This window comes from Oncorhynchus kisutch, linkage group LG6 (genome assembly GCF_002021735.2).
Source record: "Oncorhynchus kisutch isolate 150728-3 linkage group LG6, Okis_V2, whole genome shotgun sequence".
Classification (NCBI taxonomy): domain Eukaryota; kingdom Metazoa; phylum Chordata; class Actinopteri; order Salmoniformes; family Salmonidae; genus Oncorhynchus; species Oncorhynchus kisutch.
The window spans coordinates 44168964-44195528 of record NC_034179.2 but is presented as its reverse complement, the minus strand read 5'-3'; the positions used below and the strand labels follow the sequence as shown (position 1 = coordinate 44195528).

The window sequence follows — 26565 nt, the reverse complement described above, 5'->3', positions numbered from 1 at the left end:
AAATGTTTAGTTTGCGGTAGGAATCCGGGGATAAAAATAACAGGTCCGTTATGCTCTGGTTAGAGTCATGTTGTTCGAACTGGCGAGAGCATTCCGAGCTGAAGGTTAGCTGATGACCACTGGCAATGGTTTGCTGACTGATATCTGGTAGTTAGCTGGCTAGCTTCAGTTGAGGGATTCCAGATCCGAAGTAAATATAAATACTTTAGGAAAAAAAAGCAGATCCACACCACATTGGTTGAGGCGGGTTGCAGGAGAGTATTTAGATGATGAGGTTTAGCTAAATATTTTAAAGGATATGCGACGAAAAATATGTAAAACGATATATACAAGGGACACGACAGGACAAAGACGCCTGACTGCTACGCCATCTTGGATTATGAATTGCAGATAATGTATTGCATCAACCAATAGATTGCTATACTGCTCCGCTATATCATATGGGTGGCATTCCTGCCTGACTACATTGCAGATGCCTGCCAGATCACGCAAAGCTTGGATAGGTGTTTAACATATCAGCTAACTAACATCATATGATATAGGAATGTACTTCACGACACTTGATGACGTGGCGCACAAACATTGGTTTATGCAACGCAAAGTCTTCAACATAATCAGGCAGGAACACCACCAATATGTGGTTAGGTGATATGTTCAACACTAGCCTCGTGTGGCCATCCTTCCAAATCTTGTCTTGGAAGTCAATAGAAATCCAGTAAGGAATTCTGGGTTGGAATGGGAGTGTAGGTTTTTGTTCAGACCCTTATCTAGCGCACCTAACTAACTGGTTGATAAGTTGAATCACGTTAGTTACTGCTGGGTTTGGAGCGAAAACCTACAGGATGGTCACTCCTCAGGAACAGAGTTGGTCAGCCCTGCAATAGTGATTTGGGATTTGTAAAAAATAAATAAAAGTAGAGGCCAATAAATCATCAAATAATCTGAACCAATTATGCTAATCTGTTATGTCAAATATCGGTTATAATATATCCAGAAATTCTGAAGCCATGAAGACAATCTTGACGCACCCATGCAGACCTGCGACGCGGTTGCGGCCTAGCAACGCAACCGCATCCTGGCAAGGAACGTATCCTTGTCGACCTGCATCCTGGAACGCGCCCGAGGGCTAGCAACGCAACCAAGGGCTAGCAATGTCAGTAAAGATAGTCACATGGACCAGGAGTTGCCGAAGCTCGTTCAGTGTTTCAGAGTTTAAAAATATGTTTTAAATAATTTAAGAACTGCAAATGCAATGCTCACTTATAATTTAATAATTACAATTTTGCTTCCTATGGCGGGCAAGGGAGGTCTGGTTGTCGGCCATGCTGGAAATGTGATCTCGCGTTATTGTGCCATTGTCAATACAGTACATCTACACCACGATATGAAACGTTGATTTGAACCTTCTGACTCACTTGTGAATCAGGCGGGCCCCACGGTCTGATTTAAATCGCATGATTTCTGATGATAGTTGTCGAGTATATCGACTGATTGCATTACCTCATCCCCATACTGTATTTACTTATCTTGCTCCTTTGCACCTCAGTATCTCTACTTGCACATTCATCTTCTGCACATCTAACATTCCAGTATTTAATTGCTATATTGTAATTACTTCGCCACCATGGCCTATTTATTGCCTTAACTCTCTTATCTTACCTCATTTGCACTCACTGTGCATTCTTTTCTACTGTATTATTGACTGTATGTTTTGTTTATTCCATGTGTAACTCTGTGTTGTTGTATATGTCGAACTGCTATGCTTTATCTTGGCCAGGTCGCAGTTGCAAATGAGAACTTGTTCTCAACTAACCTACCTGGTTAAATAAAGGTTAAATAAAGGTTAAATAAAAAAATAAAAAAATAAAAGTGTATCCGGTGCGAACGCAACCCGACGTCTTCATGGGCAGTGGGAGGGAGCAACAGCCTGTGTTTTTATTGGTATTTTGGAATGTCAAGTTGAATCCTGAGCTATGATTGGTTGCCTTGCCGTTTATATAGTAATGGTAGACTTATCCTTCCTTCTTTCTCTCACAACACACAAGGCGAAGAAAGGGAGGCTTCGCCATTGTTCAACTCCGATCAACATCAGCATCACCTTCGGTCAAATAATTAATTCGGTAAGAAATAGTTTAATTTAATAGTAATGTAATAATGAAAGCTTTTTTTTTAGTTCACCGTAATTTTAATTTGCTGACCACAAACAGGTTCATTTTATATCCGGAAGACAAGGATGGCTAACGTAAATTAACTACTTGGCCTTGTAGGTTTAACTATCACCTAGTCGACAAATTAAACCTTGTAAAACTTAACTAACTGATCTAGCTTTAACTCGGAATTACTGCAATATATTTACATTTTCTATCCTATTTGATATCATTTAACTCAACGTTGGGTAACTAGTTAGCTTTTAGGTTGCCTTTGCTTGCTAACTAATCGGTCAACCTTTAATGTCGTGGTTAGCACATCACAGCTAATAATTATTTGATTGACATTCGATCGACAGTTTCAAACAGTTTCTGTCACTGTGCTAGGTAACAAGGTTTGTATGCGGTATACCAGGATATGGCGCGCGACCACCCTCGTGGTCGGCCTAGTTCTAGAACGTTCTAGAGACTGCACACCGCGTGATGTGACGCACATATGGCCGTCCATAGTTCTTACTGAAGTGTAATACCGGTACATACCGGTATCTGTTAGTGCTCATGTCTACACCAAGTTCAGTATCTTGAATTAAACCGTTTTATTAGACGATCCTTTCGTTTTGCTGACCTGATTCTCATAAGCTGTTCGGGGGACAAATATTTTACTTTGGTTATTGTGTTATATCTTATGATCTCTTTATAGCGATCACTATCTTGACCGTAGGACTTAAAATAAAGGAAGTTGGTTTCTCTAGTCAATGGTATCAAAGAAACTGAATTAACTTTTTGGGCGACCTGGCCGTAATTCACATGCGAGTTATAGAGTTCCCATTGAAAGTCTTAAAAGCGGTAGATCTGATAGGTGCGCCATTTCTATGCTTCCGGGTCACAAGCTTCTTCTGCTTCTACATTTTATTTTGTACACCAGCTGAAAGTATTTTGGCTTTGGAAAATAATTCGGTAGTTTTGATGTTGCGATCATTCTCTACCCTATAGTTACTGCATAAACTGTATTTGGGAAAATATCCGTTTTGGCAACCAGGAAGTGGCTGCGGTTTTGCTTAGTGGCTTTACATTTAACATGTTAGTCCAATATCTGAAGATGGGGTGGTCATATTGTTTGTATTTCAAACCACTAATTGACTGACTGGTTCAATTATTTGAGGAATATTTTCCCCTTTGAGCTCAGTGCGCTCGTTGCCATTTCTTGAGTTAAATCAGATCCAGCCTGAACTGTGCCATGTAGTAGGTAGTTTGTAACTTAATATTTGAGAACATGTGGTTATTAACTACAATGACTAATTGCTTATCTACTTTTATGCCTGCCCCTAAGAGGCAAATGGCACTAGGGAGTGCCTGAGGTGGCAAGATGTAAATCTGGAACAATCCCCGACAAGGCGCAACTTCATACAATGATTTCCTGTCCCGCAACAATGACAGGAGTGGAGGTGTTTCACTATCAGTGAAGATGACCATGAAACACAATCAGGACTCTACCATACTACTTGACAATACAATGTCGCATCAATTTTACTCTGTTAGGTTGAGGAATACCATTGCAAATGTGAACATGAATGTAGCAGTTTTCAAAGACCTGTCCCACATTGGAACATTCCTAGGATGCTACTTGAGTCTCACAATGTGCAGTTGGGCCTAGAGGGTTAACTATGCTCTTCTTCATTGTCCAGGTAACATGTCTAAGGGACCAGCAGTCGGCATTGATCTCGGGACCACCTACTCCTGCGTGGGTGTGTTCCAGCATGGCAAGGTTGAAATCATTGCCAATGACCAAGGCAACAGGACCACTCCAAGCTACGTTGCCTTCACCGACTCTGAGAGGCTCATTGGTGATGCTGCCAAGAATCAGGTTGCCATGAACCCCTGCAACACAGTATTCGGTACGTTTTTACGTTCTGATGTCTCCTAAATTAGTAGATTGGTGATTTATAATTTGACTTTGTAGCAACGCTTGTTCACTGTGAAGTTTATTCCTGCCATTCGTAGTTTCCACCAGAGGTTGAAAGACCAAAGATGGCCCAAAACCTTCCTTGGATGTCTGAGTGACACACCATTTAACTCGCTTGACTCCATATCGCTGTAGGAAATTTTAACTCTAACTGGTTGTCTTGTTGCAGATGCTAAGAGACTGATTGGCCGCAGGTTTGATGATGGAGTTGTTCAATCGGACATGAAGCATTGGCCCTTTGAAGTTATCAATGATTCTACTCGGCCTAAGCTCCAAGTTGAATACAAAGGAGAGACTAAGTCCTTCTACCCAGAAGAAATTTCATCTATGGTTCTGGTCAAGATGAAGGAGATTGCTGAGGCCTACCTTGGGAAAGTAAGTGTGTGGCTGGTTCTGTAACAGGAAGGTGATTTAGTTTACCATGACTGGTCTATTGGATTATTCAAATGCATGGACATTTTTTCTCCCTAGACTGTCAACAATGCTGTTGTTACCGTACCTGCCTACTTCAATGACTCCCAGCGCCAGGCAACCAAAGATGCTGGTACCATCTCGGGGCTGAATGTGCTGCGTATCATCAATGAGCCAACTGCTGCTGCCATTGCCTACGGCCTGGACAAGAAGGTTAACTCCATTACTTGATATTTTTTCTGTTGAAAAGGACTGCAATGCAGTGCTTATTTGCTGTGATGAAGTTTACTCCTGCCATTCGTAGTTTCCACCAGAGGTTGAAAGACCAAAGATGGCCCAATACCTTCCTTGGATGTCTGAGCGAATATTTAGCCATGTCATAGATCAGGGCTTGCTTGTACTCGTTGCAAATTCTGAATGTTCTCTTCTGTTTCAGGTCGGTGCTGAAAGGAATGTCCTTATCTTTGATCTGGGTGGCGGCACCTTTGACGTGTCCATCCTGACCATCGAGGATGGCATCTTTGAGGTCAAGTCCACTGCTGGAGACACTCATCTGGGTGGAGAAGACTTTGACAACCGCATGGTCAACCACTTCATCGCGGAATTCAAGCGCAAGTACAAGAAAGACATCAGCGACAACAAGAGGGCTGTTCGCCGTCTCCGCACCGCATGTGAGAGGGCAAAGCGCACCCTGTCCTCCAGCACCCAGGCCAGCATCGAGATCGACTCATTGTACGAGGGAATCGACTTCTACACCTCCATCACCAGGGCTCGCTTTGAGGAGCTCAATGCAGACCTTTTCCGTGGCACCCTTGACCCAGTGGAGAAATCCCTCCGCGACGCCAAGATGGACAAAGCCCAGGTACACGACATCGTCCTGGTAGGAGGCTCCACTCGTATCCCCAAGATCCAGAAACTGCTCCAAGATTTCTTCAACGGCAAAGAGCTCAACAAAAGCATCAACCCCGACGAAGCTGTGGCCTATGGCGCAGGTGAATCACTGATCATCTTGTTTGCTCTGTGGCCAATGGGCTTCTATAATGAGCCTTAAATCAATAGTTTCGCTGTGATGAAGTTTAATCCTGCCATTCGTAGTTTCCACCAGAGGTTGAAAGACCAAAGATGGCCCAATACCTTCCTTGGATGTCTGAGCGACAATGGCACAGTGCGTCTACAGTAAGGTTTTTCCACGTGTCTAACCTCCCATTCTCATTTTCAGCTGTCCAGGCAGCCATACTCTCAGGTGACAAGTCTGAGAATGTCCAGGACCTGCTTTTGCTGGACGTCACACCCCTGTCCCTGGGTATTGAGACCGCTGGAGGTGTCATGACCGTCCTGATCAAACGTAACACCACCATCCCAACCAAGCAGACCCAGACCTTCACCACTTACTCAGACAACCAGCCTGGTGTGCTCATTCAGGTGAGTGGGGGTCTGCAAGAAATGTCAATTTCAGGGCAATGTTTCCTCATTCCTTTGGCCACTATCTGTGATGCCGTTTAGATTGCCCAATACATTCCTTGGATGTCTTGAGTGGCTTTTAGTGAAATGTACTTCTCATTTGAAGACATGTATGTTTTGCTAATATTGACTGTATCCTCCAGGTGTATGAGGGTGAGAGGGCCATGACCAAGGATAACAACCTGTTGGGCAAGTTTGAGCTGACTGGAATCCCCCCTGCACCTCGCGGTGTTCCTCAGATTGAGGTTACATTTGACATTGATGCTAACGGCATCATGAATGTGTCTGCTGCTGACAAGAGCACTGGGAAGGAGAACAAGATCACCATCACCAATGACAAGGGTAATGTTGGATTGCATTGTAGTTTAACACTGGAAAATGGGCTATGGTTGCTAGCCCTGACCCCAATAGTTTTGCTGTGATGAAGTTTACTCCTGCCATTCGTAGTTTCCACCAGAGGTTGAAAGACCAAAGATGGCCCAATACCTTCCTTGGATGTCTGAGCGACGAATATAGTACAGTTGATTGTAGTTTAGGTCAAACTTTGGTTGATTTGACTATTTTCCTTTAGGTCGCCTGAGCAAGGAGGACATTGAGCGCATGGTCCAGGAGGCTGAGAAGTACAAGTGTGAGGATGATGTGCAGCGTGACAAGGTCTCTTCTAAGAACTCCCTAGAGTCCTACGCTTTCAACATGAAGTCTACTGTGGAGGATGAGAAACTGCAGGGGAAAATCAGTGACGAGGACAAGACTAAGATTCTGGAGAAGTGCAACGAGGTCATCGGGTGGCTGGACAAGAACCAGGTAAGAATTTAATTGGGGTGACTTGTACTGTCTTGGTCCACTTGCTGTGATGAAGTTTACTCCTGCCATTCGTAGTTTCCACCAGAGGTTGAAAGACCAAAGATGGCCCAATACCTTCCTTGGATGTCTGAGCGACATACGTAAAATATATTGATATCTTCAAGTCGTATGTTTTGCTAATTTTTTGCATTTTTCAGACTGCTGAGAAGGAAGAGTATGAGCACCACCAGAAGGAGCTGGAGAAGGTGTGCAACCCCATCATCACCAAGCTATACCAGGGTGCTGGTGGGATGCCCGGCGGTATGCCTGAGGGCATGGCTGGCGGATTCCCTGGAGCTGGTGGTGCTGCTCCTGGAGGTGGTGGATCATCTGGACCAACCATTGAGGAAGTCGACTAAACATTCCATTGTTTCTGAAACTACCTCCCCCTAACAAGCAAAGTTTGAAATGTGTTCTACCCTCTTGTGTCTGAGTCTCGTGACTTGTCAAGGAGTGAAATTTGAATAAAGGTTGAGGGATCACATATTTTTTTCAACTTTGTTTGCTACGCAACAGGGAAAAGTAATTTTCTGTTAGCGCAACTAAGCTGTCAAATTTCACATGTGTATTTTCTCAGTTGTCATCTGCCTTTGTCACAATGCCTTTAGGACAAAATAAAATATACGGTGACCTTCCACCTTTACTTCTAAATGTATGGGTCCTTTACACTACTTTGGAAAGGGGAAGATGTTAGGAAGGGCCATATTTTGGGTAATATTGTCAATCTTGCTTGTAGTTTCCCACAAACTTCCAGCTGCTAGACCAGTGTAAAGATGTCTTGAGGTCCTGTGTCCATTCATACCTGACCTTTTTTTTATTTTAAATGTGGTAGTGCTTCATATCTATACCATTGGAAACCGACATCGATTGCTTTGTAAGTGACTACCAAGTAATTTTGGCAAATTATCCTTGTGTGCCTAATCGAAGCCAAAAAGTCCCATCTGTCACCTGGCCTATGGAAACATAAAATTGCTTAGTTGATAAATACAAGGACTGCCAGTGCAGGAGAGTTTTAATAAACAAGCTTTCAAACAATATCACTACTAATGCCCAGCGCTTTGCTGTCTTAGTAAGCAAAATGAAGCTCATATGCGGTTAATATCTTGCAATGTCTCCATTTCTGAGTTTTGGCATTTCCCCAGCCGGGTTAGAGGGAGGTCATCATCAGGGTGACAAAGGACAGCCAAGCGCTAGTGAAGAAAGATTGAATAGATCAAACATGTTCAAAACTATACTTTTACAAATGCAGCCTTGTTTCACACTTGCATCATGCCATTTAAATGTGTACACCTGAATTTTCACATGCCAACGCTAGTATTGGGGCAATGTTACCCAAAAGCGCCTGACGGTAAGTAGAACAGGGGCTTAAATGCCAGAATTGGTGTCCCCAGAGCATAATTCTCTGCATCACATTCTATAGTATTTTGCAAGGTAGCCTGGTAGATTGTTGGGCTGGTTTGAATCCCAGAGCTGACTTGGTGGTAAATCTGTGCCATTGGACAAGGCGCTTAGCCCTAATTGCTACTGAATCACTGGCTAAGAGCATGTGTATTTGACTCATGTACGAACCTGTCTGAGGCTGCCTGTACCAACGCAGATCTTGCCAATCCCCCACAGTGGCACCAGGAGGATGGAGGAGAGGGCCATGGCCCAGCCCAGTGCGTAAGCCCAGTCCGGGTACATGTACCAGCGGTTAAACTTGAGAGGCTTATAGTCCACCATGTGTAAAATAAAGGAACTCTGGGATGGTATGGAGGAAAAGCAAAGCACCCAATGAGTAAGACCTAGACTCAAGCCATAGCACGGACGATCCACGCAATTTACATGTAAAGGCAATGTTCCAGTGTGGGTGGAGACTGTATACAGTAATGTTGGTTCAATCAGAAATTACCTTTAAATGTCTAGCCATATGTCTACTTTTATAAGATGTACAGCTTGAAATATTTACCACAAGCACCAATCTAACTCACCAGAGACACAAGTGGGGTGAAGTAACGCCAGCACAGTCTGAAGAGGACACACGGTCTCTGTGCAGTCATGTCCTTAATGGCATCCTCCATGTGATCTGCCCCTGAGGATTTTAAAACAGATTTACTGACAACTCACGCATAGCCACGGGAAGTAGTTTAGGGGTGGGGTTGCTGCAGTCCTTTTTAGTAGCCGCTCATATCCAGAGCAACTTACAGTAGTGAGTGCATACATTTTCATTCTGGTCCCCTGTGGGAATCGAACACGCAACCCTAGCAAAGCAAGTACCATGCTCGACCAACCGAGCTACATCACATCATCATAAACCACTTGATGTTTCAATGTACTCAATTGCTGTATTGTGCATTGCTGTTCTTCATGGTGATGGACCATCTACTACAGGTACAAACATGGATGACCAGCCTATGTACAGACATCTATATCGGTCCACTAATACTAGTAAAGGCCCAGTGCTAGAGAGACACATTTTTTTATTCAGATTTTCTTCCCCACGGCTATAAACTCAAGTCCAGGAGACAATGAGAGAAAGGCAGTTTACAAACCAAATGATTACAAAAACTGAGTGGTTGTGTATAGTATAATGGGGCTTTTTCACCACTACAGCTCTAGTGCTTGAGATGAAGGCTAAGACTCATGTTTTTCCACCATCGTGGCCGGGGTGAAAAAAAAATATGCCGTCACAGTGGATTTACACTTACCAAAGATCCATCCCACTGCCAGTGACTCAAACACAGCCACAAAGAGAACACACGCTCCGCTGCAGCCGTAGTAATCAATGAGCTGGAACACAAAGATCCCACCCTGTAGATTAGAAGAACCAAAAAATGTCCTTCAGAAATCAAAACTGGATGGTGTTCAGAGATAGATGGGAGAGGTTGAGGGAAGCTGAAGGATGGGACTAAAAACAAACAAAAGACCAAATACTTATTTTCCACCATAATTTGCAAATAAATTCATAAAAAATCCTACAATGTGATTTTCTGGATTTATTTCTCATTTTGTCTGTCATAGTTGAAGTGTACCTATGATGAAAATTACAGGCCTCTCTCATCTTTTTAAGTGGGAGAACATGCACAATTGGTGGCTGACTAAATACTTTTTTGCCCTATTGTATATATGTATAAGCTGGAAGTAGACGCCTAATTTAACATGTGTAAATATTTGTATGAACATAAGATTCAACAACTGAGACCTAAACTGAACAAGTTCCACAGACATGTGACAAACAGAAATGGAATAATGTGTCCCTGAACAAAGGGGGGGTCAAAATCAAAAGTAACAGTCAGTATCTGGTGTGGCCACCAGCTGCATTTAGTACTGCAGTGCATCTCTTCCTCATGGACTGCACCAGATTTGCCAGTTTTTGCTGTGAGATGTTACCCCACTCTTTCAACAAGGCACCTGCAAGATCCCGGACATTTCTGCGGGGAATGGCCCTAGCCCTCACCTTCCAATCCAACAGGTCCCAGACGTGCTCAACGGGATTGAGATCCGGGCTCTTTGCTGGCCATGGCAGAACACTGACATTCCTGTCTTGCAGGAAATCAGGCACAGAACGAGCAGTATGGCTGGTGGCATTGTAATGCTGGAGGGTCTGGTCAGGATAAGCCTGCAGGAAGGGTACCACATAAGGGAGGAGAATGTCTTCCCTGTAACGCACAGCGTTGAGATTGCCTGCAATGACAACAAGCTCAGTCCGGTGATGCTGTGACACACAGCCCCAGACCACGACGGACTCTCCACCTCCAAATCAATCCCGCTCCAGAGTACAGGCCTCGGTGGAGCACGCATTCCTTCGATGATAAACGCGAATCCGACCATCACCTCTGGTGAGAAAAAAACGAGACTCGTCAATGATGAGCACTTTTTGCCAGTCCTGTCTGGTCCAGCGACGGTGGGTTTGTGCCCATAGGCAACGTTTTTTCCGGTGATGTCTGGTGAGGACCTGCCTTACAACAGGCCTACAAGCCCTCAGTCCAGCCTCTCTCAGCCTATTGCGGACAGTCTGAGCACTGTACCTGTCCCACAGGTGTGATGTTAGGATGTACCGATCCTGTGCAGGTGTTGTTACACGTGGTCTGCCACTGCAAGGACAATCAGCTGTCTGTCTTGTCTCCCTGTCGTGCTTTCTTAGGAGTCTGACAGTACGGATATTGCAATTTATTTCCCTGGCCACATCTGCAGTCCTCATGCCTTCTTGCAGCATGACTAAGGCACGTTCACGCAGATGAGCAGGGACCCTGGGCAACCTTCTTTTGTTGTTTTTCAGAGTCAGTAGAAAGGCCTCTTTAGTGTCCTAAGTGTCTTGGAAAGTTCTCGCATGGAATAGCCTTCATTTCTCAGACCAAGAATAGACGAGTTAAAAAAACAAAGGACTTTGTTTCTGGCCATTTTGAGCTTGTAATCGAACCCACAAATGCTAACGCACCAGATACTCAACTAGTCTAAAGAAGGCCAGTTTTATTGCTTCTTTAATAAGAACAACAGTTTTCAGCTGTGCTAACATAATTTCAAAAGGGTTTTCCAATGATCAATTAGCCTTTTAAAATGATAAACTTGGTTTAGCTAACACAACATGCCATTGGAACACATGAGTGATGGTTGCTGATAATGGGCCTTTGTACACCTATGTAGATATTCCATAAAACATCTATCGTTTCCAGCTACAATAGTCATTTACAACATTAACAATGTCTACACTGTATTTCTGATCAATTTGATGTTATTTTAATGGACAAAAAAATGTGCTTTTCTTTCAAAAACAAGGACATTTCTCAGTGACCCCAAACTTTTGAACGGTAGTGTATATATACCCCAAAAATATATGAGGGATTGGAAATGTTGCAGACAATTACATTGATGGAAGCCACAATCTGTCTGCAATATTAAAGCTGATCCTATTGATATTCATATGTGAAGTGTAGAATCAGAGATCGAGCACATGGAAGCAATCATACACAATATCACTGAAGATAGCTAGATTAATGAAGTCAGCAAATCAACACTGTGGTCATTGCAACACTTACAGATTTTTACATTTTTATTTAACCTTTATTTAACTAGGCAAGTCAGTTAAGAACAAATTCTTATTTACAATGACGACCTGCTGTTATGAAACATTCTTTACCTTGCAGTCTGGGCCTAGTGTGCACGCCAATGTGCGGAGGGCAGGACTTTATAATTTACCTCACCTGCACAGAAGTTCTATTTTTTCTTTGACCTTTTCCTTACACTCTATTATGTACAGTTAAACTAAACTCATTATCATTCTGGACAGTGTCTAAAACAGTTGATTAGGAGCTAATTCAATGTCTCACCTCTGTGATCATAGTCAGCTGTATAAGGAAGCAGGAGAGACAGAAGAGGAGCACAAAGCCCTCTCGATATCTGGGCCTTCGCAGTGTAACAGGAAATAAGTCTGTGAAAGATGTTATCACTCCCTCCATTATGACAAACTAAAATAGAAAAGGAAGATAAAAGTGACATCAAGATACAGTACATTGTGGGATCAACACAACCCATTTTTTTTTATCAACCCTTGCATGTAGACCACATCCAGCTATCAAAGTTTGGTTCCCAGGACGTTGTGGGAAAGTTATTTGTCAAATAACCAAAAGAGAACCTTAAGGGAATGTTACAAGAACATTCTGTGTTGGCTGGGCATGGTCTTTAGGTATGGTAAATAACCTGTGTGTCAATTCCCAGCAGAAGAAGCATAATGAAGAAGCAGACCGTCCAGAGCTGTGGCAAGGGCATCATGGCTGCTGCCTGGGGGAAGGCGATGAATGCCAAACCAGGACCTAGGAGCAACAGTAAACAAGAATTGGAGGAAAATAACTTAATAACTATGCTATTAGCATATGATACAGACGCAGTTTTTTGTGTGCATGTCATGGCACAGTATGTTACATCATTATGGATCGTTATCAGTGCCAATTCTAAAATGCAATGATGAATTGGAATGTAAAAAGTAGAAATGCAGTGCATGTATCCTCAATTGGAATGTGAAAATTATAAATGTAAATGTTTTAAATGCTCAATTGGAATGTGAAAATGGTAAATGCATTTATCGTTTTCACATTCATATTGAGCATTTAAGCATTGCATTTAAGACACTAATTATAACCCTAAATAATGCTGTGACATGCTGAACTGACTGCATCCGTAAAACATTTTGACACGTTTTTAACAAGTACAAAGCTGTAACAGAAGGCCACTGTGACGGCCACACCATACCGGACTCTGCCACCATCGCGACAGAAACACCCTGTTTCTGTGCCATGAATCCCAGCACCGAGAAGACTGCAAATCCAGCCACAAAACTGGTACAACCATTCAGCAGACACAGCCAAAAGCTGTCCCTGAATGGACATAAAATAAAATATGCTAATTATAACTGTGCTCAAACTAATACAATTGGAATAAGTTGTTCTTTATTAAATTCTACATATCCATTGAAGTATAGATGTTTTAAGAAACAAAATGTATTGTTAAAACTGAACAGTCTTACATGTAGCAGTTATTGTTGTATTTGTTGAAGCTTCCCAAAACAGTTTGACTTCCCCGTCCAATACAGTAGGAGAAGAACACCTGCGTTCCTGCTTCCATCCAGACCTGGTTGGCGAGAGATTCATTAGTGCATGTAGAAATTCGACAGCACGAAATTGAGAAGTGGAATGCAAAGACTTGATCATATTTAGCTTGGAACTTGTTCTTCAATGAATGTGCAAATGAAAAGGTGCAAATGTTTACTTGGGGGTCTGCAAGGCGGACTGGGTCTGGATACAGGTAAAACTGAATCCCCTCCCAAGCTCCAGGTAAAGTCACCCCTCTCACCAGCAACACCAAGAGCATCAGATAGGGAAATGTGGCAGTGAAATATACCACCTAATGAAATGGACCAGTTTGGACAAAAACAAAACTTACCACCATAGCACAATTACTACCTGTACCTAAACAATCAGATTCATGGATGTGTGAAGTAATTTAACATTTACTGGTGTAATCATGTGTAGTAGTAAGATATACATAAACTCTTATACAGACCTTTCCTGAGTACCTGATTCCTTTCCAGATACAGAAGTAGCAGACAGCCCAACAGGCGAGGAGACAGAGCATCAGCTCCCATCTTACACTGCCCACCTCTTCAATGCCTCCAGAGATAGCCAACACACGACGCCTGGGGGAGGGCAACAGAAGCCCCGTTTATACCTGGTGACTAGTCAAGCCCATGCTCTCACTTTTGTTAGTGTTACATGGAACAATGTTGCAAATGTTTGTTTCCTAGATACTTTTGTGGACACAATCTATCAGCCATTTTGGAAACAGTGAGTAGCCTAGCCACAGTTTATATTTTGAAGCCTTTGCCAGTGCCACACAATTAGGTTGGAGATTCGTAACTGCGTTGAGAGGTCGCCTACACATGATAGTCAGCAATGCAATTCATAGAAGCCATGCAAGTAAGAGATGTTTTCTATTGGGGACTTTATGTTGAGTCAATATGGTAGACTGCTAGCATTGTGATGCCTGGTCTAATGTATGAATGAAGCCAGAGAGTTAATGTTTGTTTTATACAGCTATTTTCACCTGCTTATTTTGTGTTTTTGCATTACTGCAGCATATAAATTGTTATCGGCGAACATGCGTCCTTTGTTCTGATCTTATCCACATTCTGATTGTGCCCACATTTTTTGACATGCGTCTACACATGGTATGCTGTTCACTGTGTCCAAATTGTGAACAGATTTCCTAGTCCCTCCCTGTATGCAAATTATTTGCCAGATATTACTTGAAATTGTTTATTTTATTTTAGGACATAGGCCTATATTGATTTCATAAATGGTGTCACCTGTCAATGATTTTAGAGGTCGGGATAATGATGATTTAAATTGTTTCACTGTCCATCCATCTTGTAAGAAATCCAGACACAATGCCTGACTTCCTCCGGAGGTGGTCAGAAAGATCAATGCGTCTTTTAATCATCTAAATCTGTCTAAAAATGTGGGCACAATCAGCATATGGACAAGATGAGGACAAAGGACACATGTTAGCACCAGGTATAAACAGGGATAGAGGGAGACTTTCAGTTCAAGCTACATTTAAGTTGCATCTGAAATGTTACCCTATTCCCTATATCATGCAATACATTTGACATACGGGCACTGGACAAAAGTTGTACGCAATTTTTTTATTCTAGGGATTAGGTGCCATTTCAGATACTGTACATCATTTTAGTGTAAGATAATTATTAAAGGGAGGTCTTGCACAATTTTCATATACAGTATTTATCTTATGCTGCTTTGTGTTGTGTGGGGCAGGCTACTTACTCCCAGAACTCAGTGGCAGCAGAAGTAGTGGTGATTTTGGAGGTACAGTTGGCAGTATGGTTTAGTGAAGAGAAATCCACACATTGATCTAATCAAAAAGTAATTAAAGTCAAATGGAATTCTCTCCCAAAAACATATATACAGTAACTGTGTGTATGTATCATTGTTTTCTGGTAAAATATAACCTGTTTTATCCCCATGCAGAGAATGTAGGCCTACCAACCTGTGTTCCAGGTGTTACCACAGCTGGCCCAGGGTAGCTGAGAACTGAAAGAGAACACCAGGTAGAAGAGAGTCCAGGCCAGGATCACGAGGTAAATGATAGAGTCATAGATCAGGATGAGAAGCTCTGCCCTGCCAACACCTGTGAAGAATTAACAGGTAATATGAGGTGGGACATTAAAGGGATAGTTCACTCAAATTACAAAATTAAATATTGGTTTATTTTCTCTGCATAAGTCTTTGGACCAGGAAAAAGTATGGATTGCTTACAGGGTATTGATAACAATGTGTAATTTGGTAATTTGGGTGAATTATCCCTTTAACCTTTTTGCCTGTAGTAGAATGAAGGAGTATAGCAACATCTCACCTTCAGCAAGCGGACATAAGCTCCTCCAGCATGTGACAATGCCCTGTTGGGTGTACTGACCAATTGATGTCTCGAGAAGGAACAGAGGAAGACCACATAGCCCAACGTACAGCAGGTAGGGCACAAGGAAGGCACCTAAGAACAGACATATATAAATATGTATGTTGTGAACTCGCAATATAGGCAGGCTACTAGTGATTTTGTGCCCTACAGACCCTAATCAAGCTCCCTTTTTAACTTATATTCATAGTGGTAAGTGGTATGTTTACTTAACCCACTTTTTAAAGCAATATAGATCTTTCTATTAATTAAAGGGCCAATGTGTGATATGGGATACACATTTCAAAATGGTTTAAACAAAAATAAAAACACTTGTTATGTAGTTTCAAGTGTGTGCTTACAGGAATAAAATGAAAAATATGGCAAATTGGTCAATAACTCCTAACAACGACAAAGGCCTAGAACTATACAATGCCTTCAAAAAATATTCACACCCCTTGACCTTTTCCACATTTTGTTGTGATACAGCCTGAATTAGAAATGTATTACATTTAGAATTTGTGTCACTGGCCTACAATACAATGCGTCATAATGTCAAAGTGGAATCATGTTTCTATACATTTTTACAAAGTAATTAAAAAGGAAAAGCTAAAATGTCTTGAGTCAATAAGTATTCAACCCCTTTGTTATGGCAAGCCTAAATAAGTTCAGGAGTAGACATTTGCTTAACAAGTCACATAAGTTGCATGGCCTCTGTGTGCAATAATAGTGTTTAACATGCATTGTGAATGACTGCCTCATCTCTGTGCGCCACACATACAGATATCTGTCAGGTCCCTTAGTCGAGTAGTGAATTTCAAACACAAAGACCAGGGAGGTTTTCCAATGCCTCGCAAAGAAGGAAACCTATTGATAGTTGGGTAAAACAATTATCTGGGATTTCACCATGAGGCCAATGGTGACTGTTGTGTTCAATGGCTGTGACAGGAGAAAACTGAGGATGAATCAACAACATTGATTCAAATGACAGAGTGAAAAGAAGGAAGCATGTACAAAATAAAAATATTCCAAAACATACATTCTGTTTGCAATAAGGCACTAAAGTAAAACTGCAACAAAAAAAATATTTATGAACTTTATGTTCACAATACGAAGCGTTATGTTTGGGGCAAATCCAGCACAACACATCACTGAGTACCACTATTCATATTTTCAAGCATGGTGGTGGTGGCATCATGTAATGGGTATGCTTGTGATAAGCAAGGACTAGGGATTTTTTGGGGGATAAAAAGAAACAGAATTGTGCTAAGTACAGGCAAATTCCCAGAGGAAAACCTGGTTCAGTCTGCTTTCCAACAGACACTGGCAGACAAATTCACCTTTCAGCAGGCCAATAACCTAAAACACATGGTGAAATATATACTGGAGTTGCTTACCAAAACAGCAATGAACAAAATTACGTTGAACATACGTATTTTACGGAAGTTAAACTCCCATTCATTTTCGGTTGTAAACTAATGTTGAAAAGTACAGTACCAGTCAAAAGTTTGGACACACCTACTCATTCAAGGGTTTTTCATTTATTTGACTATTTTCTACATTGTAGAATAATAGTGAAGACATCTAAACTATGGACTCGTGTAGTAACCCAAAAGTGTTACACAAATCAACAAATATTTTATATTTGAGATTCTTCAAAGTAGCCACCCTTTGCATTGATGACAGCTTTGCACACTCTTGTCATTCTCTCAACCAGCTTCATGAGGTAGTCACCTTGAATGCATTTCAATTAAACAGGTGTGCCTTGTTAAAAGTTCATTTGTAGAATTTATTTCCTTCTTAATGCGTTTGAGCCAATCAGTTGTGTTGTGACAAGGTAGGGGTGGTATACAGAAGATAGCCCTATTTGGTAAAATACCAAGTTCATATTATGGCAAGAACAGCTCAAATAATCAAAGAGAAATGGACAGTCCATCATTACTTTAAGACATGAAGGACAGTCAATCCAGAAAATGTCAAGAACTTTGAAAGTTTCTTCAAGTTGCAAAAACGTTTGAAGCGCAATCAATCTGGAAAGGAGACCCAGAGTTACCTCTGCTACAGAGGATAAGTTCATTAGAGTTACCAGCCTCAGAAATTCCAGCCCAAATATATGTTTCACATTGTTCAAGTAACAGACACATCTTGTCACGCCCTGGCCTTAGTTATCTTTGTTTTCTTTATTATTTTGGTTAGGCCAGGGTGTGACATGGGTGATTTATTGTGTTTCGTCTTGTCTAGGGGTTTTATTAGATTAATGGGGTTGTGTTCAGTTTAGTTGTCTTGGTAAGTCTATGGTTGCCTAGAGTGGTTCTCAATCAGAGGCAGGTGTTTATCGTTGTCTCTGATTGGGAACCATATTTAGGCAGCCATATTATTTGGGTGTTTTGCGGGTGATTGTTTCCTGTCTTTGTGTTTATTGCACCAGATAGGGCTGTTTCGGTTTTCACGTTTCTTGTTTTGTAGTTGTGTTCATGTTTGAGTTTTCCTATTAAAACCATGGACACTTATCACGCCGCATATTGGTCCTCCGATCCTTCTCGCCTCTCTTCTTCAGACGAAGAGGAGGAAAACCGTGACACATCTGAACATCAACTGCATGAATCAGGCTTTCATGGTCGAATTGCTGCAAATAAAGCACTACTAAAGGACACCAATAATAAGAAGAGACTTGCTTGGGCCAAGAAACATGAGCTATGAACATTAGACCAATGTAAATCTGTCCTTTGAGTCCAAATTTGAGATTTTTGTTTCCAACCACCGTGTCTTTGTGAGACGCAGAGTAGGTGAATAGATTATCCCCACATGAGATTCCCACCGTGAAGCATGGAGAAGGAGGTGCGATGGTTTGGGGGTGCTTTGCTGGTGACACTGTCAGTGATTTATTTAGAATTCAAGGCACACTTAACCAGCATGGCTACCACAGCATTCTGCAGCGATACGCCATCCCATCTGGTTTGCTCTTAGTGGGGCTATCATTTGTTTTTCAACAGGACAATGACTCAACAGACCTCCAGACTGTGTAAGGGCTGTTTGACCAAGAAGGAGAGTGATGGAGTGCTGCATCAGATGACCTGGCCTCCACAATCTCCCGACCTCAATCCAATTGAGATGGTTTGGGATGAGTTGGACCACAGAGTGAAGGAAAAGCAGCCAACAAGTGCTCAGCATATGTGGGAACTCCTTCAAGACTGTTGGAAAAGCATTCCAGGTGAAGCTGGTTGAGAGAATGCCAAGAGTGTGCAAAGCTGTCATCAAGGCAAAGGGTGGCTACTTTAAAGAATCTAAAATATTCAATATATTTAGATTTTGTTAACACTTTTTTGGTTACTACATGTTTCCGTATGTGTTATTTCATAGTTTTATTATCTTCACTATTATTTTACAATGTAGAAAATAGTTAAAATAAAGAGGTGTCCAAACTTTTGAATTGTACTGTATTTTACGGATATACTGTAAGACGTCTGTTTTTGGTCATGGTTTCTATGGCCAAATTTCTAACTTTAAATATTTTCAGACCCCTTGACTTTTTCCACATTTTGTTATGTTACAGCCTTATTCTAAAATTGATTAAATAGATCCCCCCCTCATCAATCTACACACAATATCCCAAATGACAAAGCAAAAACATGATTTTAGAATTGTTTGCAAATCTATAAAAAACCAACAACTGATATATCATATTTACATAAGTATTCAGACCCTTTACTCAGTACTTTGTTGAAGCACCTTTGGCAGTGATTACAGCCTCAAGTCTTTTTGGGCATGACACTAAAGCTTAGCACACCTGTATTTGGGGTTGTTTCTCCCATTCCTCTTAGTAGATCCTTTCAGGCTCTGTCAGGTTGGATGGGGAGCGACACTGCACAGCTATTTTCAGTACTGCAGAGATGTTCGATCAGGTTCAAGGCTCTGGCTGGTCCACTCAAGGACATTCAGAGACTTGTCCCGAAGCCACTCTTGCGTTGTCTTGGCTGTGTGCTTAGGGTCATTGTCCTGTTGGAAGGTGAACCTTCACCCAAGTGTGAGGTCCTGAACTCTCTGGAGCAGGTTTTGATCAAGGATATCTTTGTACTTTGCTCCGTTCATGTTTCCCTCGACCCTGACTAGTCTCCCAGTCCCTGCCACTGAAAATCATCCCCACAGCATGATGTTGCCACCACCATGCTTCACCATAGGGGTCGTGCCAGGTTTCTTCCAGACGTGATGCTTGGTATTCAGGCCAAAGAGTTCAATCTTGGTTTTATCAGACCAGAGAATCTTTTCTCATGGTCTTAGAGTCTTTAGGTGCCTTTTGGCAAACTCCAAGTGGGCTGTCATGTGCCTTTTACTGAGGAGTGGCTTGGTCACTCTACCAGAAGGCCTGATTGGTGGAGTGCTGCAGAGATGGTTGGCCTTCTGGAAGGTCCTCCCATCTCCACAGAGAAACTCTGAAGCTCTGTCAGAGTGACCATCGGGTTCTTGGTCACCTCCCTGACCAAGGCCCTTCTCCCCCGATTGCTGAGTTTGGCCGGATTGCCTGCTGTAGGAAGAGTCTTGGTGGTTCCAAACCTCCTCCATATAAGAATGATGGAGGCCACCGTGTTCTTGGGGACCTTCAATGCTGCAGAAATGTTTTGGTGACCTTCCCCAGAACTGTGTCTCGACACAATCCAGTCTCAGATCTTTACGGACAATTCCTTCAACCTCATGACTTGGTTTTTGCTCTGACATGCACTGTCAACTGTGGGACCTTATATAAACAGGTATGTGTCTTTCCAAATCATGTCCAATCTATTGAATTTACCACAGGTGGACTACCTGTTACCGTTGCCTCATTTTGTATCACATTCCAATGATAAACATGTCCCCCCCATCCCCAGTGAAAGTGTGTCATAATGTTTCTTTAGACATGATTAAAATAAATGATGGATGTATTGTGACGGTGATATATTAAATCTATTTATTAGACTTTTTTAAATGTAGATGTTCCAAAGGTGCGCATCAGTGGCTTGTATGCATTGAGGGCTGGAGGGCTAAAATAAACATATGTGAAAGTTGAAATCAAAAATCCACTTTCGAACGTCCATGGATGTCCTGTGACGGTCGGAGCTTACTGGGTTATTTGGATTTGTGTGCCCATGAAAACCGTTTTCACGGTGTAACATAAGGTTAAGTAGTTACAGTGCATTTCCGAGATCTCCATATAATATGCACAACTCTGCCAGGACCTAGGATCAAGGGAGACACTCAATTTATTTAGTACTATATCTCTTGCACATTGATGAAAATAATCATGGCATCTAAACCTTCAAGCTGCATACTGGACCCTATTCCAACTAAACTACTGAAAGAGCTGCTCCCTGTGCTTGGCCCTCCTATGATGAACATAATAAACGTCTCTCTATCCACCGGATGTGTACCAAACTCACTGAAAGTGGCAGTAATAAAGCCTCTCTTGAAAAAGCCAATGGCGTCTGGCCCGAGGCTCTGCATCTGTCCTCGTTCTGCTAAACCTTAGTGTTGCTTTTGATACCATCGATCACCACATTCTTTTGGGGAGTTTGGAAACCCAAATTGGTCTACACGGACAAGTTCTGGCCTGGTTTAGATCTTATCTGTCGGAAAGATATCAGTTTGTCTCTGTGGATGGTTTGTCCTAAATTTCAGGTGTTCCTTAAGGTTCCGTTTTAGGACCACTATTGTTTTCACTATATATTCTACCTCTTGGCGATGTCATTCGGAAACATAATGTTAACTTTCACTGCTATGTGGATGGCACACAGCTGTATATTTCAATGAAACATGGTGAAGCCCCAAAATTGCCTTCCCTGGAAGCCTGTGTTTCAGACATAAGGGAGTGGATGGCTGCAAATGTTCTACCTTTAAACTCGGACAAAACAGAGATGCTTGTTCTAGGTCCCAAGAAACAAAGAGATCTTCTGTTGAATCTGACAATTAATCTTGATGGTTGTACAGTCGTCTCTAATAAAACTGTGAAGGACCTCGGCGTTACTCTGGACGCTGATCTCTCTTTTGACGAACATATCAAGACTGTTTCAAGGACAGCTTTTTTCCAACATTGATCTGATCCAACAAAATCAGAAACATTCTGTCCAAAAATGATGCAGAAAAATTCATCCATGCTTTTGTCACTTCTAGGTTAGACTACTGCAATGCTCAAAGTTTTACTGCTAACCTACAAAGCATTACTTAGGCTTGCTCCTACCTATCTTTCCGGTTTGCTCCTGCCGTACATACCTACACGTACGCTATGGTCACAAGACGTAGGCCTCCTAATTGTCCCTAGAATTTCTAAGCAAACAGCTGGAGGCAGGGCTTTCTTCTATAGATCTCCATTTTTATGGAATGGTCTGCCTACCCATGTGAGAGACGCAGACTCGGTCTCAACCTTTAAGTTTTTATTGAAGACTCATCTCTTCAGTAGGTCCTATGATTGAGTGTCGTCTGGCCAAAGAGTTTGAAGGTGAACGGAAAGGCACTGGAGCAACGAACCGCCCTTGCTGTCTCTGCCTGGCCGGTTCCCCTCTCTCCACTGGGATTCTCTGCCTCTAACCCTATTACAGGGGCTGAGTCACTGGCTTACTGGTGCTCTTCCATGCTGCCCCTAGGAAGGGTGCGTCACTTGAGTGGGTTGAGTCACTGACATGATATTCCTGTCCGGGTTGGCGCCCCCCCTTGGGATTGCCGTGGCGGAGATCTTTGTGGGCTATTCTCGGCCTTGTCTCAGGATGGTAAGTTGGTGGTTGAAGATATCCCTCTAGTGGTGTGGGGGGCTGTGCTTTGGCAAAGTGGGTGGGGTTATATCCTGCCTGTTTGGCCCTGTCCGGGGGTATCGTCGGATGGGGTCACAGTGTCTCCCGACCCCTCCTGTCTCAGCCTCCAGTATTTATGCTGCAGTAGTTTATGTGTCGGGGGGCTAGGATCAGTCTGTTATATCTGGAGTATTTCTCCTGTCTTATCTGGTGTCCTGTGTGAATTCAAGTATGCTCTCTCGCTCTCTCTCTCTCTCTCTCTCTCTCTCTCTCTCTCACTCTCTCTCTCTCTCTCAGGACCTGAGCCCTAGGACCATGCTTCAGGACTACCTGGCCTAATGACTCCTTGCTGTCCCCAGTCCACCTGGCTGTGCTGCTGCTCCAGTTTCAACTGTTCTGCCAGCGGCTATGGAACCGTGACCTGTTCACCAGACGTGCTACCTGTCCCAGACCTGCTGTTTTCAACTCTCTAGAGACAGCAGGAGCGGTAGAGATAATCTGAATGATCGACTATGAAATGCCCACTGACATTTACTCCTGAGGTGCTGACCTGTTGCACCCTCAACAACCACTGTGATTATTATTATTTGACCCTGCTGGTCATCTATGAACATTTGAACATCTTGGCCATGTTCTGTTATAATCTCCACCCGGCACAGCCAGAAGAGGACTGGCCACTCCTCATAGCTTGGTTCCTCTCTAGGTTTCTTCCTTAGGTTCTGGCCTTTCTAGGGAGTTTTTCCTAGCCACCGTGCTTCTACACCTGCATTGCTTGCTGTTTGGGGATTTAGGCTGGGTTTCTGTACAGCACCTTGTGACATCAGCTGATTGTAGAAGGGCTTTATAAATTTGAATTTAAAAAACTGTCAGACAGCAAGGTCCATGGTTCATTCAGGGTTGAAGTTAAATGTCTAAGTCAATTGTTAAATGCTCAACATTGCCCTAGTATCTGTGTGTTAGAGATTTGTCGATGATGAGTGTGACATGTCTCCTTTCTAATGCCCACAAAGCTCCAATTCAAACTCCCATTAGACAGCTCTGCAAGCGTTATAATGTCAAAATACGTTTGTTCCTCACCAAATATTACTGTTACTCACTATCTTCATTTACTCCAGTTATGGCTGGTATGTACCTCCAAAAAAGGTCTTAATAAAAAGCCTGAAAATATTCCTAATTGCTCAGTGAAGCTCCGTATTTGGTGAGTAAGGAACCTATTTTGACATTATAACGCTTGCAGAGCTGTCTAATGGGAGTTTGAATCTGAGCTTCCTAGCCGTTAGAGAGGAGACACACCATAGTCATTGTCAACATCTCTAACACAGATGCTGGAGCAACTTAATGTATAAAAACGACAAATAACACTGTCAAAAATGTAAGGAAAGAAAGGTAGTGTTTTATGTCACATGATTTTTGCCAAATCTGTGAAAACTCCAACTGTGAGAAAGGGTGTAAACATTTTGATTCAACTATGTTCCCTCTTTAAATCTTAATGTTGTAACATTAAACAAGTTACAGATTTTTATCAATTACTTTGTAACAGCCCTAAAAAGATGTCCACTACTATAAATCCTCACTGCCACCCTAATTTATAGAACGACCCATATGGGGGATTCCCCAAATATAACTCACCTCCACCGTTCTTATAGCAGAGATAGGGGAACCTCCATACATTTCCCAGGCCGACCACGTTACCACAAACTGTGAGGAGGAACTCTGTTTTAGAGCTCCACTGTTCCCTCTTCCCTTCCTGAGTCTCCACGTTCATTCTCTTTTTTTGTCCTGTAGTATCCACTGATCTCTAACTTGGTGTTCGCTATTCAGAATATACTGGAACTCTCATTGTGTCACCACCCTACCACTGGATCTGTAGTAAGTGAGGAGGATATGCTACTCCTGGGTTCTCTTCCAGTGGCCTCGGTTCAACATCTCACTATGGGACATACCCTCGTGCAGGTCATTCGCTGAAGCCTTATTCAATCACGCCTAACAGGCCAATTAGGGCATTGTGAGTTAAGCCCCACCAGTCTATATAACACCATGCATTGCCCTGGTACCCCTCATTTTTCGCCTCTGTTGAATCTGAACCTGTTTAAGAGCTTTTTAAAGAAAACCTAGCTCTCACCTTAACTGTTCCATTTGGTATGGGTTACCACTTCACCTACACAGAGTGAAGTTACCTAAGGTAGCTTGTTAGCAGTATTGTTTGTTGTCAGCTAGCTACAGTACCTCTGTAGCCTAGCCTTCACGCAATTAGTGCTGCTAGCTTGCTAGTTCCACTGCTTTAATATCCCGCTAATAACAGTTTCCCACTAGTTTTAGCAACTTCTACTAGTGGGCTCTAGCTCTGTCGGTTCCCACCTTTCAGAGTTGGCTAGCTGAACTGTCGAGTGTCCTAGTTAGCTAACGTCACCACACATGGTTATAGATAGCAACCTTTGGTCTACCCCCCCCCCCCCCCCCCCCATTCGATGTGTTTGGCTAACACGAGAGGTGCTGTTTCTTTCACACTAGAAGTGCAGATAGAATATATTAATTTAACATTGTAATATCTCTGTCATTTTAAGTGTCATGTCCCTGACTTTTCCTAAAGTATATTTAACACACTGATGTTAACATTTTTTGTTTGATAAACAGTTATAGCAGGACATGTCACCCCCCCTGCCCTTCCTTCACCCGACAGCTGGCTGCCCATCTGATAATGGCCAATTGAAACTACATATAACTACACTGAGTATACAAAACATTAGGAACACCTGCTCTTTCCATGACATAGACTGACCAGGTGAAAGATATGATCCCTAATTGATGTCACCTGTTAAATCCACTACAATCAGTGTAGATGAACGGGAGGAGATAGGTTAAAGAAGGATTGTTAAGCCTTAAGACATTCGAGACATGGATTGTGTGCATTCAGAGGGTGAATTGGCAATAAAATATTTGAACAGGGTATGGTAGTAGGTACCTGGGGCACCGGTTTGAGTGTGTCAAAAACTGCAACGATGCTGGGTTTTTCATGCTAAACAGTTTCCTGTGTGTATCAAGAATGGTGCACCACCCAAACTATGGAAAGCATTGGAGTCAACATTGGCCAAGCATCCCTGTGAAACACTTTTAACACCTTGTAGAGTCTATTCCCCGTTGAATTGAGGCTGTTCTGAGGACAAAAAGGGGTCCAACTCAATATCAGGAAGGTGCTACTAATGTTTGGTACACAGTGTATATCGAAGCAAATTTCACACATGTAATAATAGATGTAGCCTAAAAACAAGATTAAATTGACAATAGTCTGATGGGTGGCAATATTTAAATTTGTTAAACTGTGAACGAAGAGACATCTAATGAATAAACACATTCATTTTCCATTCCAAATTAAAACCTGCTGCTGGTCGAGCTCATGAGCTGGGTCTATCTGAGCTGGATCTGTCTGTGCTGACGTGTGTGTGTATGTGCGTGTGTGTGTAAATTATGTATATGGTGTAGGCCTGTGTAGGCATCTGAGCTGAGCCCCACCGCCTACACTTTTGATCTGATGTCACCACTACCGACTAATTCATTTGCCGTTTTTGCAGATTCAAAGTGTTAGAGATAGTAATGTATTATTAGTTATCTTGAAAAATGTGCCCTGACATAGCCAATAAAAATATAGCACAACTTTGTATTTCACCCCATCTCATAACCAACCGTTTGGAAGTTTTGACATCCTTGGAGTGAGCTTCTCTTCTTCTCCTGCTTCGACCATGCAGTGCAGGTAGCAAAAGTGATTGCTGTCCTCGTTATGTAATTATGAACTTTAACTTGTATACAGGGTTGGGGAGTAACAGATAACATAAAATCCATAACATGTAAGGTATTACAAAACAACTGTATCTGTAATCCGTTACATTACCAGCAAAAATATTGTAATAGATTACAGATACTTTTAATCCGTGTAAAGGAAAGAATGAATGGGGCCATGTATCGTGAGATTTTGAGTGAAAACCTCCTTCCATTAGCAAGGGCATTGAAGATGAAACGTGGCTGGGTCTTTCAGCATGACAATGAT

General features: G+C 42.3%; 2 protein-coding genes and 4 non-coding genes across 10 annotated transcripts in view; 5 read left to right on the top strand and 1 right to left on the bottom strand.

Annotated features, from left to right (window-relative positions):
• The window catches only part of LOC109892874 (sodium- and chloride-dependent GABA transporter 2), a 32353-nt gene extending 7906 nt beyond the window's left edge, over positions 1–24447 (bottom strand). For 2 of the 5 annotated variants that reach the window (XR_004210323.1, XM_031826780.1), the window contains exons 1-13: positions 24153–24288; positions 15730–15864; positions 15364–15504; positions 15141–15228; positions 13861–13993; positions 13567–13701; positions 13325–13428; positions 13051–13175; positions 12502–12614; positions 12132–12269; positions 9513–9615; positions 8796–8896; positions 8395–8565 (exon numbers count right to left, since the gene is read on the bottom strand). Coding sequence is in view for 2 of the 5 variants with exons in the window: in XM_031826780.1 (XP_031682640.1) it covers positions 8395–8565; positions 8796–8896; positions 9513–9615; positions 12132–12269; positions 12502–12614; positions 13051–13175; positions 13325–13428; positions 13567–13701; positions 13861–13993; positions 15141–15228; positions 15364–15504; positions 15730–15864; positions 24153–24288 (1623 nt within the window). In the remaining 3 variants the exon portion in view is untranslated. Of the gene's footprint in view, positions 1–7819; positions 8016–8394; positions 8566–8795; positions 8897–9512; positions 9616–12131; positions 12270–12501; positions 12615–13050; positions 13176–13324; positions 13429–13566; positions 13702–13860; positions 13994–15140; positions 15229–15363; positions 15505–15729; positions 15865–24152 lie in introns of those variants that run through there. The other 3 variants (XM_020485723.2, XR_004210322.1, XR_004210321.1) reach the window with 3 other exon arrangements.
• Positions 1994–7476, top strand: LOC109892873 (heat shock cognate 70 kDa protein). The gene is given in 10 exon segments (XM_020485722.2): positions 1994–2120; positions 3833–4042; positions 4280–4485; positions 4582–4734; positions 4958–5513; positions 5741–5943; positions 6126–6324; positions 6554–6786; positions 6984–7088; positions 7090–7476. Coding segments are annotated over 9 exon segments (1989 nt in total). The 5' UTR covers positions 1994–2120; positions 3833–3837; the 3' UTR covers positions 7219–7476.
• LOC116374507 (small nucleolar RNA SNORD14) lies at positions 4792–4885 on the top strand. The gene has a single exon (XR_004210475.1). It is a non-coding gene; the product is annotated as a small nucleolar RNA SNORD14 (small nucleolar RNA).
• On the top strand, positions 5583–5676 carry LOC116374503 (small nucleolar RNA SNORD14). Its single transcript, XR_004210471.1, has one exon. It is a non-coding gene; the product is annotated as a small nucleolar RNA SNORD14 (small nucleolar RNA).
• On the top strand, positions 6396–6489 carry LOC116374506 (small nucleolar RNA SNORD14). Its single transcript, XR_004210474.1, has one exon. It is a non-coding gene; the product is annotated as a small nucleolar RNA SNORD14 (small nucleolar RNA).
• On the top strand, positions 6828–6921 carry LOC116374505 (small nucleolar RNA SNORD14). The gene has a single exon (XR_004210473.1). It is a non-coding gene; the product is annotated as a small nucleolar RNA SNORD14 (small nucleolar RNA).
• Positions 24448–26565: the final 2118 nt, after the last annotated feature.